The sequence below is a fragment of the Pituophis catenifer genome, unplaced genomic scaffold (genome assembly GCF_029215685.1).
Source record: "Pituophis catenifer annectens isolate HBS135680 unplaced genomic scaffold, rPitCat1.0.hap2 SCAF_2, whole genome shotgun sequence".
NCBI lineage: Eukaryota > Metazoa > Chordata > Lepidosauria > Squamata > Colubridae > Pituophis > Pituophis catenifer.
In genome coordinates, this window is record NW_027256882.1 from 33,266,702 (window position 1) to 33,282,858 (window position 16,157).

At 42.2% G+C, this 16,157-nt stretch overlaps 1 protein-coding gene across 1 annotated transcript; it reads right to left on the reverse strand.

The window, feature by feature from the left end:
- Positions 1-3,840: 3,840 nt before the first annotated feature.
- LOC139309328 (E3 ubiquitin-protein ligase TRIM39-like) lies at positions 3,841-16,118 on the reverse strand. The gene is made up of 7 exons (XM_070933385.1): positions 15,705-16,118; positions 12,622-12,717; positions 11,858-12,088; positions 8,226-8,248; positions 7,056-7,174; positions 5,348-5,380; positions 3,841-4,352 (listed from the first exon to the last, which is right to left on the reverse strand). The coding sequence occupies exons 1-7, from the start codon at positions 16,116-16,118 to the stop codon at positions 3,841-3,843; spliced, it is 1,428 nt and encodes a 475-aa protein (XP_070789486.1).
- Between the last annotated feature and the right edge of the window lie 39 nt (positions 16,119-16,157).

Sequence of the window (16,157 nt, forward strand, 5' to 3'; positions counted from 1 at the left end):
CAAAAATAAGACCCGGTTTTATTTTCTTTTGGGCCCCAAAATAAGCACTAGGGTTTATTTTCAGATGGGGGGGTGTCTTATTTTTTTCCACACAGGCAGCTGAGCAGTGCGTCCAGCAGGCTGATGCTGCCACCACTAGCCAAGGCAGGGGGTGAGGCAGGATAGGGTGAGGCAGGGCGGGGCTGGCCACCTTCTGTGTGAAAAAGTAAGAGAAAGCGAAGAGAAAGCAGGAGGGGTATGGGAAAAGGGGGAAAAAACTGACAAGTCAGAAAGAGCCAGGTGAAAAGTCTCACCCTTCTGACTGCCGGGTCGCTTCACCCTTCTGGAGAGAAACCAACGTTTCGATTCCGCTTCTGGGTTGGAGCTCAAAGTGAGGCACACAGGCAGCCTGTCCTGCGGAGTGCCAGCCAGCCTTGCCCAGCCTTCCCCACCAGGAAGGAGGCCGCTGCCTCCTGCACAGTCCTTTCTATTCTTTCTGCAGCCGCATTCCCCCTCTGACCCTGCAATACCACCCATCACCACCCAGGCCCTGTCCGGATTGGTGGCAAAGAATACTGTTTGGGTGTTGGAGCCTGCAGAGCCCTGATGCTGACGGGGTGAGGTGGTGGCAGCACGAGTCATGGCTACTGCCACTGCCACCGGTGTGGGAACGGGAGTGGCAGCAGGAGGCACCCCGCTGGCTGCCGCCACCAGGTGAGACAGGGAAGGAGCTGCTCCGGCAGCCGCCACCTCACTTCACCAGCATCAGGGCTCTGCAGACCAGATAATGAACGGACTGGGCAAGGCAGGAGATGGGGCAGATATGGCACCATGCTGCTGCCCCTGCACACTCCTCCCCCGCCATCCTACATCATCCTCCAGCAACGCTCCCGCCACCTCATCCACCTGCCACTTCAGTCCTGTGGCACCGTTTCACACTGCCTGGTCCCCATTTGCCGTTTCAACAGCAGCAGCTCTGGAGGCCTGCAGCTCTGCCACCGCATTTCAGTACCGGTAGATGCCAGCCTTGCAAATAAATCAAATAAATATTTTGGGGGCTGCATGGGAAGCCCCTCCACCTACCAACAAAGCAAGGACTTTGTTGGGGGAGGGATAAAAGGGGTCCTGAAGACAACCTATATTTCATTCAGTTCTGCACTTTGCTCCTTCAAGAACATAGAGCCTGGAGATGGGGTTTCATTGACGGTCACCATCAAGCCATCATCTCAAATGATGAGCCATCATCTCAAAGCCCACTCTTTGAGTCGTTTTTGGATCCCAGACTTGACGGCTTCCATCCCTCTTAGTGCCTGGCAGCCTGGTTTTGGATGTGTGTGTCTCTCATGTTTGTGTGTGTGTGTCTTTGTGTTTGTATGTGCATAACAGCAGATATACTTTATAATCAGAAGTTTGCTGTTATTTTAAATTCAATGGGTCTCCCTGTATTTTACATTTGTGCCTCAGTATTTAGTTGAAAGTGATTTGAGTGTGGCAGTTTTCCAGGACTGCAAGCGTGTGAGTGAGGGACCATAAGGTGAACCCGAGAACACACTTGTGTAACATCTGTATTAAATATGTTCATTTGGATTACTGGCTCCTTTGCCAACAGCAGCTTGTCAGTCTGGAATTACTTAGATGTTTTGAGATGTTCCAGAGAGCTGCTGTTAGGATTTCAGGTCACCATTTCAGCTCACTTTTTTGTTGTTGTTTATGTGTCTCCTGCTTTATCATTTTTACAAATAATTCAAGGCAGCAAACATATCCAACATCTTCCTCCTCCAATTTTCCCCACAAGAGCAACTCTGTGAGGTGGGTTGGACTGAGAGAATGACTGCCTCAGTTACCCATTTGGCTTTCATGGCTAAGGCAGGACTTGAACTCACAGTCTTCCTCTTGCTAGCCCGGTGCCTTAACCACTAGATCAAAATGGATCTGACTCCCATCTCAATATCAAAGTCACTTTTGGGGTGCCTTAGATTGTTGACCCCGGTGACTGCCTGGATGAATCTCTCTGCATTGTTTTTGGTAAGGTTTCAGAAGTGGCTTGCCATTGCTTGGTCCCTAGGGCTGAGCGAGAGTGACTGGTCCAAGGGCACCCAGCTGGTTTTGTGCCTACGGCAGGATTAGAACTCATGATATCTAGCTTGATTTCTTAACCACTACACTAGATTGCCCCTTTCTTTTACAGTTGCTCAATAAAAGGCAGAGTGGTTTAAAGCAAGAGGGGAAATGAGTGTTATTGTCAAATAATGTATTTATTTAATAATGTAATTCGTTTTTACAATTCTATTAACAATTAACTGTTTTAATTGGGGTGTTGATTTTAATTTAATTTTATTGTGATTTGTATCGGAAATTGTCATTTTGTAAGCCGCCTTGAGTCCCTCGGGAGAAAGGCGGCATATAAATCGCAATAATAAATAAATAAATAAATTCAATTTGAATTTTGGCTTGAGCCAAGTGACACATTTAGTCCACATAGCGCTCACATCTCCTATCTTTATAATAGATGGTATGTTTTGTTTTTGTCTACCGTCTCCTGTGCATCTTCTCTTTCTATGTGTTACACTGAATAATCACTGTTTTTTTTTTTAATTTTAAACAGCATAAAAACCAATAACCTCACTCTAAAGTAGAAATAAAATCTCATATTGGCAGAATAAAATATGGTAAAAATGAATTTATTTAACATAAAATTGCAAAGGAAGGATATAAAATTACAGTTTTACAATCATTAATCTGGATATCGTAGATAACTGAGTATGATAAAAAGACAGAAGCATTACTAGGATTTTTTTTTAAAAAAAACCTATTGAGTCTAATACAGGTAGTTGTGACTCATGACCACAATTGAGCCCAAAATTTCCATTACTAAGCAAGACGGTTGTTAAGTGAGTTTTGTCCCATTTTACGACCTTAGTACAGTTGTCATATGAATCACTGCAGTTGTTAAGTTAGTCACATGATTGTTAACTGAATCCGGCTTCCCCATTGACTTTGCTTGTCAGAAAGTCGCAAAAAGGGATCACATCACCCCAGGACACTGCAACCGTCATAAGTATGAGCCAGGGGCAAGTGTCTGCATTTTGATCATGTGACGATGGGGAAGCTGCAACCGTTGTAAGTGTGAAAAACGGTCAACATTGATTTTTCATTTCTGTTGTAACTTTGAACGGTCGCTAAATGTACTGTTATTAAATCGAGGACTTGCTGAAGCACTGCTAGGATTTGTTGAGATTATGATAATTATGTGTATATTTAAAAGGAAACAGAAGAAAAAGAAGAAAGATTACAAAAGATATTGAGTTTTGGAAACCTACACAATCATTCATTGCAACTAACATTAAACAAGTCTGATATCAGTGGTGAAATTCAAATTTTTTTACTACCGGTTCTGTGGGCGTGGCTTGGTGGGCATGGCAGGGGAAGGATACTGTAAAATCTCCATTCCCACCCCACTCCAGGGGAAGGATGCTGCAAAATCCCCATTCCCACCCCACTCTAGGGCCAGCCAGAAGTGGTATTTGCCGGTTCTCTGAACTGCTCAAAATTTCCGCTACCGGTTCTCCAGAACCTGCTGGATTTCACCTCTGCCTGATATGTAAATGGAAAAGAACTGTGACAGAGATCTAAAATCATGATTTACAAGTTTAGCTGTAAGTGAAGGTATCTTTAATATTGATGCACCTGAACACATGATACTAAAGCCTATAAAACTCAAGCATGGCTGGAAAATTCTGGGAGTTGAAGTCCACAAGTCTTAAAGCTGCCAAGTTTGAAAACCTCTGAGCTAAGGAAACTCTGCTTTAAAGGCTTTCAGAGATAACAGCTTGGCAAATAGGAATTTTTCCAAAGTTTTCTCTATGGATGTCTCCTCTTTGAGGGGAGCGTCCCACCCTCCCTCAAATAGAAACAGGGCAGAAGGGTCTCTCCAACCAAGGAAGCGTCTGAGAATGTATGGAGCAGAGCTGCGGTCTTGGCATCAAAAAAGCTCACTTGTCCCCCTTCGCAGTTGAGAGAGACGCGGATCCTCGTGGGCTCCTCAGTCAGGACCAGGTCAGAGCATTCTGACGGAGAGATGGCCATGTAGTCCCCTCCCCATTTCCCAACTTGCCAGTGCCTGGTCTCCTCAACATTAGTTAAGTTTAGTGGCTTCTTGGCAACCCCTAGACTCCATTCCACTGCATCTCTTACACCAACGGTCCAGAAATGTCTCCCTGTTGAGAACTCCTGCCAGCCAAGGACATAAGGACTCTCGCATTTTGGGTCAGGATAGATTCTTTTAACTGGCTTAAGCCCTTTGACGTATTTTCGATCTTTGGAGACGTCAAGCTGGTCAGGATGGGCTGTGTGTGGATCCCGAATTACATTCACTGTAAGGGGGAAGAAAGGAAGGAAGGAAGGAAGGAAGGAAGGAAGGAAGGAAGGAAGGAAGGAAGGAAGGAAGGAAGGAAGGAAGGAAGGAAGGAAGGAAAAGAACAAGAGCTTCATCTGAAGGCCTGGTTTCTGTCTTCACACCCACGATATCCACCCTACGGCCTCCACTCTGAAAGGAGTTCAGTTTCTAAGCACCCCGTCCAAGTTTGAAAGATTCAGTGCTTTATTAAACGGCACGTAAGCATTTCCTAGTCTTTTCAACCCTTCACAGTGCTTCACCTCTTCCAGCAAACCTGTATGTCACTCTCTTTAGCTTCCACCTTGCAGATGAGAGTAATGGGGCTGGGAGTGAAGAGTGGTTGGCTTTGCTTTCAGTGAGTTGCTGGGCGGGCCCAGGTTGAACAGGGACTCTGCCTGGAGCATTAATCCAGAAGATCAGGCAGAGCAAGAGGCTGCCATGTTTCAATTCTGAACTGGCAGAGTCAGAAGGATCCCCCAGAGGTTACTTGGGACACACGATGGGATGTGAGGAAGCTCCGCCCTTTTCTTTGCGAGCATCAGGGTATCACTGGCATGTAGAAAATGGGAGGATCTTGCAGAAAACAGAAACCTGTTTTCATCAGTCTGATGGCCCACAAGGTGGAGGCAATCCTGATGCTCCAACCTTGCTATTTGCTTTGACCCAAAGGACCTAATTTCTCTGCTCCCAAAGACCTGGTCTCTCACCAACTTATACTCAGGCAGTAAAATCAAGAGGATGTTATTAGCTTGATAGGAACTCGATGTTCCTTTCGGTCCCAGGCCATATTTTCCCATTGTCCAGATGTTTCATTCAACACCAAGATTGACTTCAATTTACTAAATCTTCATAATCTTTAAGATATCTAATACTATTTTTTTTTCTTTGTTATTCTATTATACTTTATCTTAAAGCTACTGGCACCAGAGCTTAAAATTGCAAACGACTGAGATTTTTATAATTCATATTTACCTTCCTGTAGTTGAAGTCCACTTTCCAGAGTATCTGGGGAAGAAAAGGGAGGAATTCAGCATCTCATCACTGGAATTGGAGCAACAGAAGGGCCTCCCTCAGATTCCCTGGCTTGCTTTCCTTGGCCTCAGATCAGGAAATAAGGAATAGGGAAAGCTACAAGCCAGAATGTCATTGGTGGCTATATATATTCCATCAGGTATAAATATATTCTACTATATATTCCATATACAGGTAGTTCTCAACTATTTGCGTAGTGAAGTTACAGCGGCACTGACAAAAGTGATTTATGATCGGTTCTCACACTTACGACCAATGCAGTCTCCCCACAGTCACACGATCAAAATTTCGGCACTTGGCAACCAGCATGTATTTACGATGGTTGCAGCCTCCCATGGTTCTGGGATTGTCCTCTGCAACCTTCCTAGGGAGCTTCTGACAAGCAAAGTCAATGGGGGAAGATTTCAGATTCACTTAACCACCACACGATTCGCTTCACTGCCATGATCTTCTTAACAACTGCGGCAAAAAAGTTTGCAATATGGGACCCAACTCACTTAACAACCATGTTGCCTAGCAACAGAAATGTTGGGCTCAACTGTGGTTGTAAGTCAAGGGACTTACCTGTATATATTCCATTATATTTAGTGGAAGCTTTTTCTGCTTCCCCAGTGATCAGTGAATATGGATTTGGGAAGTAAAGAATACAGCTAGTCCTTGACTTACAACCACAATTGAGCCCAGAATTTATGTTGCTAAGTGAGAAATTTGTTAAATGAGCTTTACCTCATTTTATGACTTTTCTTTCCACATTTGTTAAGTGAATCACTGCAGTTGTTAAAACTAGTAATACGGTTGTTAAGTGAATCTGGCTTCCCATTGACTTTGTTGGTCAGAACATCACAAAAGATGGTCACATGACCCTGGGAGACTGCAATTGTCATAAACATGAACCACTTGTCAAGCATCCGAATGTAAATCACATGACCATAGGATCACATGCAACGGTGATAAGTGGGGGGAAACGGTCATAGGTCATGTTTTTCAGTGCCGTTCTAACTTCGGTCGGTCACTAAATGAACCACTGTAAGTCAAGGACCACCTGTAAATGGTCAACTATAACTAGCTAATGGTTACTCCCATTTTTAGGTAGACTATCTTTAATGAAAGAAACCAGAAAGCTCCTCTTTCCCTCCTGGTGCCAAGACACAAGGCCTTTCCACAGAGAAATGAGGGTGTCTCTTCCGCTGATCCTGAAATTGATCCCTCTTTGATCCCCCCAGAATCTTTCTTGGATGCTCTGGGATTAGAATGTCATCCAGTGTAAAACCTCGATGGCTGTTTTTTTACCACATTTTACCTTTTACCAGTCATAAAGTGTGAAAAATTGTCATAAGTCACTTTTTTCAGTGCCGTTCTAACTTTGAATGGTCCCTAAATGAACTGTGGTAAGTCAAGGACCACCTGTAAATGGTCAACTATGACTAGGTGAGTCCCATTTTTAGGTAGCGCATGAAAGAAACCAGAAAGCTCCTCTTCCCTTCCTGGTGCCAAGACACAAGGCCTTTCCCCAGAGAAATGAAGGTGTCTCTTTTGCTGAGCCTGAAATTGATCCCTCATTGATCCATGTGACACCCAGAATCTTTTTTGGATGCTCTGGGATCAAAATGTCATCCAGCTGTCATCCACCTCGACAGCTGTTTTTTACCTCTCAATTTTTTCATGGCACTTTTCAGAAGCACAGTCATATCACTGTGATCCCAGATTGTCCATTTCGGCTCTAGAAGTAAATCCACCCGATTCTCATATGTTTCCTTATCCCGGTACCTGGCAAGGCAAAAGAACATTGTTTATCATCCTGCCAATGGAAGAAGCTTTCTAAAACATCAGTGCTCTGGGACTTTGGAATTCAAAGGCAATCACCTGCCACATAAAACCCCACTTTTAATCATTATTGATGAGAAAGACAAAAAAATCTGAATAGTGGACATGGCACTACATGGAGACAGCAGAATAAAAGGGAAAAAAAACTGGAAAATATAATAAAATACAAAGACCTGCAAATAGAAGTAGAACGACTGTGGCAAAAGAAAGCAAAGATAGTACCAATAGTAATAGATGCCTTGGGTACAATCCCAAAACATTTGCCGGCTGGCGACCCCCAGGAGGAGAGCCTTCTCTGTGGTGGCACCTACCCTATGGAACAATCTACCCCCAGAGATACGAGTGATCTCCGACCTCCGGACTTTTCATCGGGCCCTAAAAACTTTTTTTTTTCAGTTAGCCGGTCTGTCTTGATTTTAGGGTTAGTTTTAAAATTTTAATATTGATTTTAAATTGACAAGTTTTAAATTACGGGCCAAATTTATAAATTATTTTAACTTTATTTTTAACTGTAATGTTATGTATAGATGTTTTTATTTTGGCTGTTCACCGCCCTGAGTCCGAAAGGAGAAGGGCGGTATAGAAATTTGAATAATAAATAAATAATAAATAAATAAATTTGGAACAGCACTTGAGCACCAATCGGCATTGACAAAACCACTATCAGACAATTGTAAAAGGCACCTTTACTTGGGACAGCTTACATCCTACGATGATAACTTTACCACCATCATACATCTGTCTATCTTTGGGAAGGAATAGGTGGATAAAAATGCCAAATTCAGTTGAAACATCTGTCTGACTGGGCAACCAACCCTAATAATTCACCATATCAAATATTGCTACTTATATTGTTGTCTGAGGAAGTATCTACAAAGCCTTGAAATACAGTACTTTATCTTTAAATTAAATTACTAGAAGTTTCCAAAATAGGAAAACCGCCAGAGGAGCTGCCAATCTGTGAGACTGTAAAGAAAAGGGGGGATTCACTTACTTCTTCAAGATGCTTCCAATGTCCTAAAAAAAAAGAAACAAAGCATTGAAAATAGCCATTTCTTATGCAGAGAGTTAAATTCTAAATTCACAAAAGAAACGTGTGAAGCCTCTGGGCAACCAGAGACTAACATGTCAGAGTTTGTTGCAGCAATCAAATCCAGAAAGCACACACAGGTAACTGATGCAGCAGGATTCATTAACTTCTCTTTATATACATAATAACACATGAGACATATACAATACCAAGAGTGGTTCTTCCAATGTGGTAGAGAGAGGGGAGATTGGTTTCAATTCCAGCAGCAGTTTTTGGCTTTTGCACAGACTCAGAGCTATAATACTAAGCCACACCCAGACTCCTAGCTGTCTCCAGCAAATATTGTTTCAGTTTCCCAGCAGTCTTCATTGGCTGACTTAGTTGCTATGCCTATTCATTGGCTGACCTTGTTACCATGTCACTGCCAGTCATGAATAAACTGACATAACACACATAAAAAACTATTTAAAAAAAAAAATACCAATGCTCTTTTTTCCCCAACCATTCACCTTTTTTAGAGAGGTATTCTTTATTTTTACTGTTAGTCTTAGAAAAAATTCTCCGGGGTGTGTAATAAAACATAATAGCAAAAAGAAAAGAACATTTGAAGAAGAAAACAATGCATCAAAAAAAAATCCCCTGCATTTATGCTTCCAGAATCAAGGCACTTTGGAAAATCCAAGTGGTTATAACTTTGTAGAAGGCCATCAGTTTTGGGGTTCTCCTTGTCCTGGAGATGGGGAGGGAAAGACTCTACAAAGAACACCCACTACCATATCCCATAATACAGTGATGGCTAACCTTTTTGCCATTGCGTGCCAAAAGCGGGAGGAGCGCAGGGGGGTTGCGCGCACGTGACTCCCCTGCTTTTGGCACGGGATGGCACAGTGGGCCCTGTAGGCCCTTTTTTCTCTCTCCCCAGGCTCCAGAGCCTTTTTAGGAGCCTGGGGAGGGCGAAAATGGCCTTTCCCATCCCCCTGGATGGGCTGTTTCCAGCCTCCGGAGGGCCTCTGGGGGGTTGGGGAAGGCTGTTTTCACCCTCCCCTGGCTCCTAGAAAGGCTCTGGAGCCTGGGGAGAGAGAAAAATGGGCCTTCCCCATCCCTCCGGAGGCCGGAAACAACCTGCTTCCTGACTTCCGGTGAGCCCAGAAGGCCCGAAAGTCAACTGGCCGGCGTGCACATGTGAGCTGGATCTGAGCTCATGTGCCCACCGATATGGCTTCGCGTGCCACTTGCGGCACGCGTGCCATAGGTTCGCCATCCTGGCCCTAATAGGTGATAGAAGCCCTAAGCAGGCATTTTTAAAATCAAGAAGAATATAGACAGTGACCAGCACTTTGAATTCTTGCTTTTCGCATGGCCTGCTTTTTCTGAATTACATGATATATTCTTAATATTAGGTAGTTCTACACTTTCAATAGTTCATTACTGACTGTTCCAAGTTACAACAGCACTGAAAAAACTGACTTTTTAACACTTAAGACTGGCCACATGATCAAAATAAATATTTTTAAAATTTTTAAAATTTAGCCAAATTGTTTAATCTGTTTTAATCTATTTTAAATTTTGTATCTCTGTGTTTTATCTTTTGGCTGTTCACCGCCCTGAGTCCTTCGGGAGAAGGGCGGTATAGAAATTTAATAAAATAAAATAAAATAAAAAAATTCAGCCACTTGGCAACGGATTCATTTTTATGACGATTGCAGCATCCCAGGGGTCATATGACCTCCATTCGTGATCTTCTCATAAGCAAAGTCAATGGGGAAGCCAGATTCACTTAATAATTGTGTTACTAACTTTGCCACTGCAGTGATTCACTTAACAACAGTGGCAAGAAAGGTTGTAAAATGGAGCAAAATTAAGCAACAGAAATTTCAGGCTCAATTGTGGTCATAAGCAGAGGACTATCTGTAGTCTTCATACTTTGCTTTCCATTAAAACAGTCAAAAAGATTATTAAATAAGAATGGTTTTTTTCTTTCCCCTCCTTTCGCCTTCTTATCCTTCTCCATTTCTCTATTTTATTTATTTTCATTTGTACTTTTCACTATTATAATTTCAATTAAATTTATGAAAGAAAAAAAAAGAGGAAAGAATCAAAAAGAGTATTAAGAGCCGTTGTGGTTAGAGTGCAGTACTGCAGGCTACTTCTGCTGCCTGCCGGCTGCCTGCAATTTGGCAGTTTGAATCTCAGCAGGCTCAAGGTTGACTCAGCCTTCCATCCTTCCAAGGTGGGTAAAATGAGGACCCAGATTGTCGGGGGACAATATGCTGACTCTGTAAACCGCTTAGAGAGGGCTGGAAAGCACTGTGAAGTGGTATATATACCCGTATTTTTTGGACTATAAGACGCATTGGGCTATAAAACACACCTAGATTTAAAGGAGGAAAACAAGAAAAAAAAATAGTTTTTGGCCTCTACGCCGGGGTGGGTTCTATTTACCTTTACTTCGGGTTTGCATCGTGCCCTGAGCGCATGTGTGCTCTTCTGCACATGCGCAGATCATTTTTGATGACGTCCAGGTCAGTGAGAACCGGTCCAAACCGGGGGCAACCCACCACTGCTCTGCACGTCCTGTTTTTGCCCTCCACGGCACCCAGAAGCATTCTGCAGGCCAAAAATGGGCCGTTTTTGGCTTCCCAAACTCTCAGCACATCCCATTTTTGCCAAAAACAGGCCCATTTTTGGCCTCTGGAGGCCTCCGGGCATCCCATTTTCACCCTCCCCAGCCCCCAGAAGCACTATGTAAACCGGGCCCATTTTTGGCAAAAACGGGATGTGCAGAGGCCTCCGGAGGCCAAAACTGGGCCCATTTTTGGCCTGCAGAGTGCTTCTGGGGGCCAGGGAGGACAAAAATGGGATGCACGGAGGCCTCCGGAGGCCAAAAACGGACCCATTTTTAGCCTGCAGAGTACTTCTGGGCACCAGGGAGGACCAAAATGGAGGGTTTGGGAGGCCAAAAACAGGCCCATATTCACTGTATAAAATACACAGATATTTCCACCCACTTTTTTTGGGGGGGGGGATGCATATTATAGTCCGAAAAATATGGTAAGTCTAAGTGCTATTACTATTGCTGTGGAAGGGAAGCAGTCTATTCCATTTCATCATTGGTATCAACATCAAAAAAGATGGTGAGGCCCCAGGAAGAATGCAGAGAGGAACAATAAAGATGATAAGGGCTCTGGAGGCCAAACCATACAATGAATGGCTAAGGGAACTCGGTATGCTCAGCCTAACAAAGAGAAGGCTTAGGGGAGACCCTACCGCCATCTTCCAATACTTGGAAGGCTGTCATAGAGAAAAGGGCATCGATTTAGTCTCCGTAGCACCTGAAGGCAGGACAAGAGGCACGGAGTGAAAACTCATCACAAAGAGATCCAACCTAAAATACAAAAGAATTTCCTGACAGTGAGAAGTATTTATCAATGGAACAGCTTCCCTCCCAGAATGCTCCATCACTGGAGGATTCCAATAACAATTTGGACAACCATGTTTTTGGTATAAGGACTCCTGCCTTTGGAGAGGATTGGACTAGAAGACCTCCAAAGTCCCTTCCAGCCCTGGGATTCTATGATCTCAGCTTCCTGCCTGACCTGTAAAAGTTTGCTGGCTGGCTGCTGAAGCTTCTCTTCTATCTCCTGGATGAGATGGTCAAGAGAGCAGAGATCCTCCATGTGCTTGGCCAAACCCTTCTCCTTTCTTGCCATAATATCCTTCTCCGTTTGTTCCATTTTAGTCAACAGAAGCTTCTCCTGTCCTTCTAACCAGAGCTGTAGCTCTCTGAATTCAGCCACTACATTTTTTTTCTCTTTTTCAATGAAGTCCTACAAGAAGAAGCATATTTTAATTTTAGTTAATTATATTTATTTTAATTTTTATAATAATTAAACAGATTCCCTGAAGAGTCCAGAAATGAGATGGGAGAATTTCTTAGGGAGAAAAAAATATATATTTTGACATCAACAAGCGTAGGAGGAAAGGTTTCTAAAAACAAAAACCAAAAAAAAAAAAAGGCTCCAGTTTACATTTTCTCACATGAAAATGTTCTTGGCAATCAGAGATTCCAAAAAAGTAGGCTGAAAAATTTTTTTTTCAATAAGATGAAATATGGTGTGCATTAATCCATTGTATAAATCATGGATCATGGGATAGGTGCACTTAACCCAACTGTGACTCATTCAACCAATGTTAACATCTCAGGCCACAGGTTAAGACCTGGTTTTGCGCCTGTCTTTAGCTTCAATTTCATTTAAGTCAGAACTTCTACTTACAAACAGGCTACCTATTATCAAAGATGGCGGATGGGGTTCTCCTTCCTATTAGCTCAGAAGCTCCTCACCGTTGGATCAATACTTACAAGCATCTCCTGCACTCTTTGCTCTGTGTCTCTTTTGTATGTAGTTATTTTTTCTTTCTGCTCCTTCTGAGCCTTCAGGCAATCTTCCACCTTCATCTGAACAAAAAATGCAAGTTTTGAGTTTCTTTTCCGTAAAGAATTACATCGGAGGGAAGACCCAGTTAAACGATACATGCAACCGTTATAAATACATGGCAGTTGCCAAGCGTCCAAATTTTGATCATGTAACCACAGGGATCCTACAATGGTCATAAGTGTGAAAAACTACCATAAATCACTTTTTTCAATGCTGACACTAAATGAATGGTTGTAAGTCGAGGACTATGGTAAATCTGTCTTCAAAAAATTGCAGGCACAGAGGATAAAGCAGGAGGGGAAGGCCGAGTCAGAAAGTTGCAGATGAGCATAACAAGACCAGTAACAAATAGTGGGACACTATTGCCTAACAACAAACGAAGAGAAGGACTAGGGCTGACATGATAGCAGTCTTCCAGTATTTGAGGGGCTGCTGCAAAGAAGAAGAGGGTGTCAACTTATTTTCCAATAAGCAGGACAATGGATGGAAACTAATCAAGGAGAGAAACAACCTGGAATTAAGGAAATACTTTCTAACAGTGAGGACAATTAGCCAGTGGAACAGTTTGCCTTCAGAAGTTGTAGGTGCTTCATTGCTGGAGGTTTTTAAGAAAAGACTGGACCAGCCACCTGTCTAAAATGAGTCTCCTTCTTGAGCAGGGGGTTGGACTAGATTACCTCCAAGGTCCTTCCAGCTCTATTCTAATTGATTGGTTGATTGAACAACAAAGTTACAAGAAAGTTAGAAGGACTCCGTTAGAAGGATGTAGCTAAGGCACACGTAGACATAAACTTTGGTAATCTCTAGTTTATAATAATAAAACACACACCCTTTTTTATTTTTTAAATTTATTATTTTTATAGTGCATTTTTATTAGATTATCAAAGTATTAAAAAAAAGAGAATTTTTTTAAAAATAATAGAAAACTGGGGAGGAGGGGAAAAGAAAAAAAAATGTGTAAACAGGGAAAAGGAAAGAAAAAGGCACAGACTTCCAACTCTCTTTAGCACAGTAGAAAATAACATTTCAACCTCAACTTTTTACTTTTACACAACAGTATTGTAAGGTTTTTGAATTCAGCTCAGAATCTGATAATTCCAATGAAACTCTGAACACGAGGCTACTGATAATCAAATTTTATTTCTGCAGAAAGGAATCCGCCTCGCTGGACGGCCTTTTTTTTCTCCCACCTTAACAGAGCAGGCAGAGAGAAAAGCAGACACATGCAAAGAAAACCTTTTTCCTTCTTCTTATAGTCTACACAGGTTACACATATTGGTTGCATAGATCGTCATTGCTATAGAAACACAATTTCATATCGCACGAACTTCATGATTTTTCTCAGCGAAAACAATAGACCTTAGAAGGGGAAAGAAATACATTCTTTGGTGTATAACTCAGAGTTTTGTTAGGGAATGCTGAACACACATTTTAAGTTACAAGCATGGCTATTTGGCAGAATCCACATTTTACTTTTCACAAGAAGTTACTTTAGCTACTTTAGGTTACAATGGAGCTTCTCTCAAGAGCAATTAACAAAGCTGAATTAGGTTACACTCTGTGTATACTCTAAGCTTTTCAGTATATACTAGCCATTTCTATAGCAACAAACCTATCTAATCAGCAAAAACAAAATCAACCTTTCATTTTTTTCCCATTACAAGCATAAAATCCGGAAACAATTTTCAAATAAAAACCAAATTAAATGTATTCCCTTCTTTGGATAAAAGAGTCAATTTAACCATCTCTAATTCTCCTTACTGTGAGGAATAGTATGTGCTTTGGTTTGCTCATTAATCTCTATAAATTGTCATAATTTATATATTAAAAGAATTCCCTATATTATTTCATTTTTTTTAACCCTAAAGGGAAAAAACACTTTTCTGGCTTTTGATATTTTACAAACTTTAAAAATTACTTAAATATTATAAAGGGAGGAAAAAAAAAACCCTTTCATTTTAAACCAAGAACCCAAAACTACAAAGCTTTCATTCAATTATGTATAGATCACATCAATAAAAATTCAATTAACTCCAATTAGCTTATTGGATTTAAATCTCTCCCTCAAGTTTATCCTCATGGATAAAAATCTTCTTTTAACCTCTTTTGATAAGAAAGCTCGTTAGCATAAACATGGAATGTGTGAAGGAGGAGTGTAAACTAAAAGAATCCAATCAAGAGAAACATGTGAAATAGAAAATACTTATCAGCACAGGTTTTAGATTTTGGCAGTGGCTTACTCTCCAAACTTGTTTCAATTTAACTTCTGAACATTTCATTACCAGACTAGGTAACATCATGAGCAGGATTTTCTTGTCCTGTTTTCCTTGGCTTACAAATGCCTTGTGTGCCAGTGTGGTTGGCTGTTCTTTTGGAGCTATATTTAAATTCTGACTTTACAGCTGATTTTTCTCTTCTTGATTAGTAGTTCAAGCGGTCTGGCTTCTTACATATTCATATGCTGGATCTAGATCAATATCCTTGTTAATTGCTCCTTTGGTAGAATACCAGACTTCAATACATTCACATGCGTGGCGGGTGTTGGCACGCCCAATGATTTTGATTCCTTCCCAATCTAATCCTTCCCATTTATAAACTAAAGAAAACAGGACAAGAAAATATTGCTGATGATGTTACCTAGTGTGGTAACAAAACGTTCAGAAACTAAATTGAAACAAGCTTGGAGAGCAAACCTCTGCCAAAAAAGTGTCAAGGAAACAATGAGCGATTATTCAGGTGCTAACTTCCTTAATCATAACTATATAATTTTTTTTATTTATGCATTGTTCGAGATCTGGGCTCCTTTAGGTGCCGAGAGGCTTTTGAAGTACTTTTAATAAAAGTTCCTTGAACCGCCTCTGGTGTCTTGTTCAAACTGGCATCTAGAGCCAAGCTAAACCCAGTTTGTGGACAACAGAAGAAGCAAGTAAACTGGTCTAAGGATTTTGCCAGGAAGGTCAAGGATCTGGATGCCCCTCCACACTGATTCCTCCTGGTTGATTCTTACCTGGTACTCTTCGAAAGCCTCCTCCAGAGGGATCACCCAATGACCCTGATGCTGTTTGGATCGGTCGCAGACCACGCAGATGAGGGCCTCGTGGTGTTTACAGAAGAGCTTGAAGGGCACTCGGTGCTTCGGGCAGAAATTCCCTCCTTCCTCGCACCAAGGATCTCCGCATCGCCTGGCTTCTTCCAGCACCCGCGCCAGCTGCCTGTTGGGGAGGGTGTTGCGAGGCCTATAGGTCTGCCTGCATTGGGGGCAAGAAGCCTCCGATTTTGACATCCCCCAACTGCGGGTCAGGCAGCCCCGGCAGAAGTTGTGGCCACACTCCGGGATGAGCACGGGGTCCTGGAAATACTCCAGGCAAATGGAGCAGGTGGCTTCTTCCAGCAAGTCCTGCAAGAACGCTTCGGCCGCCATCGCTGCCTCCTCTGCTGGGAAAGGAAAGAGTAAGTTAAG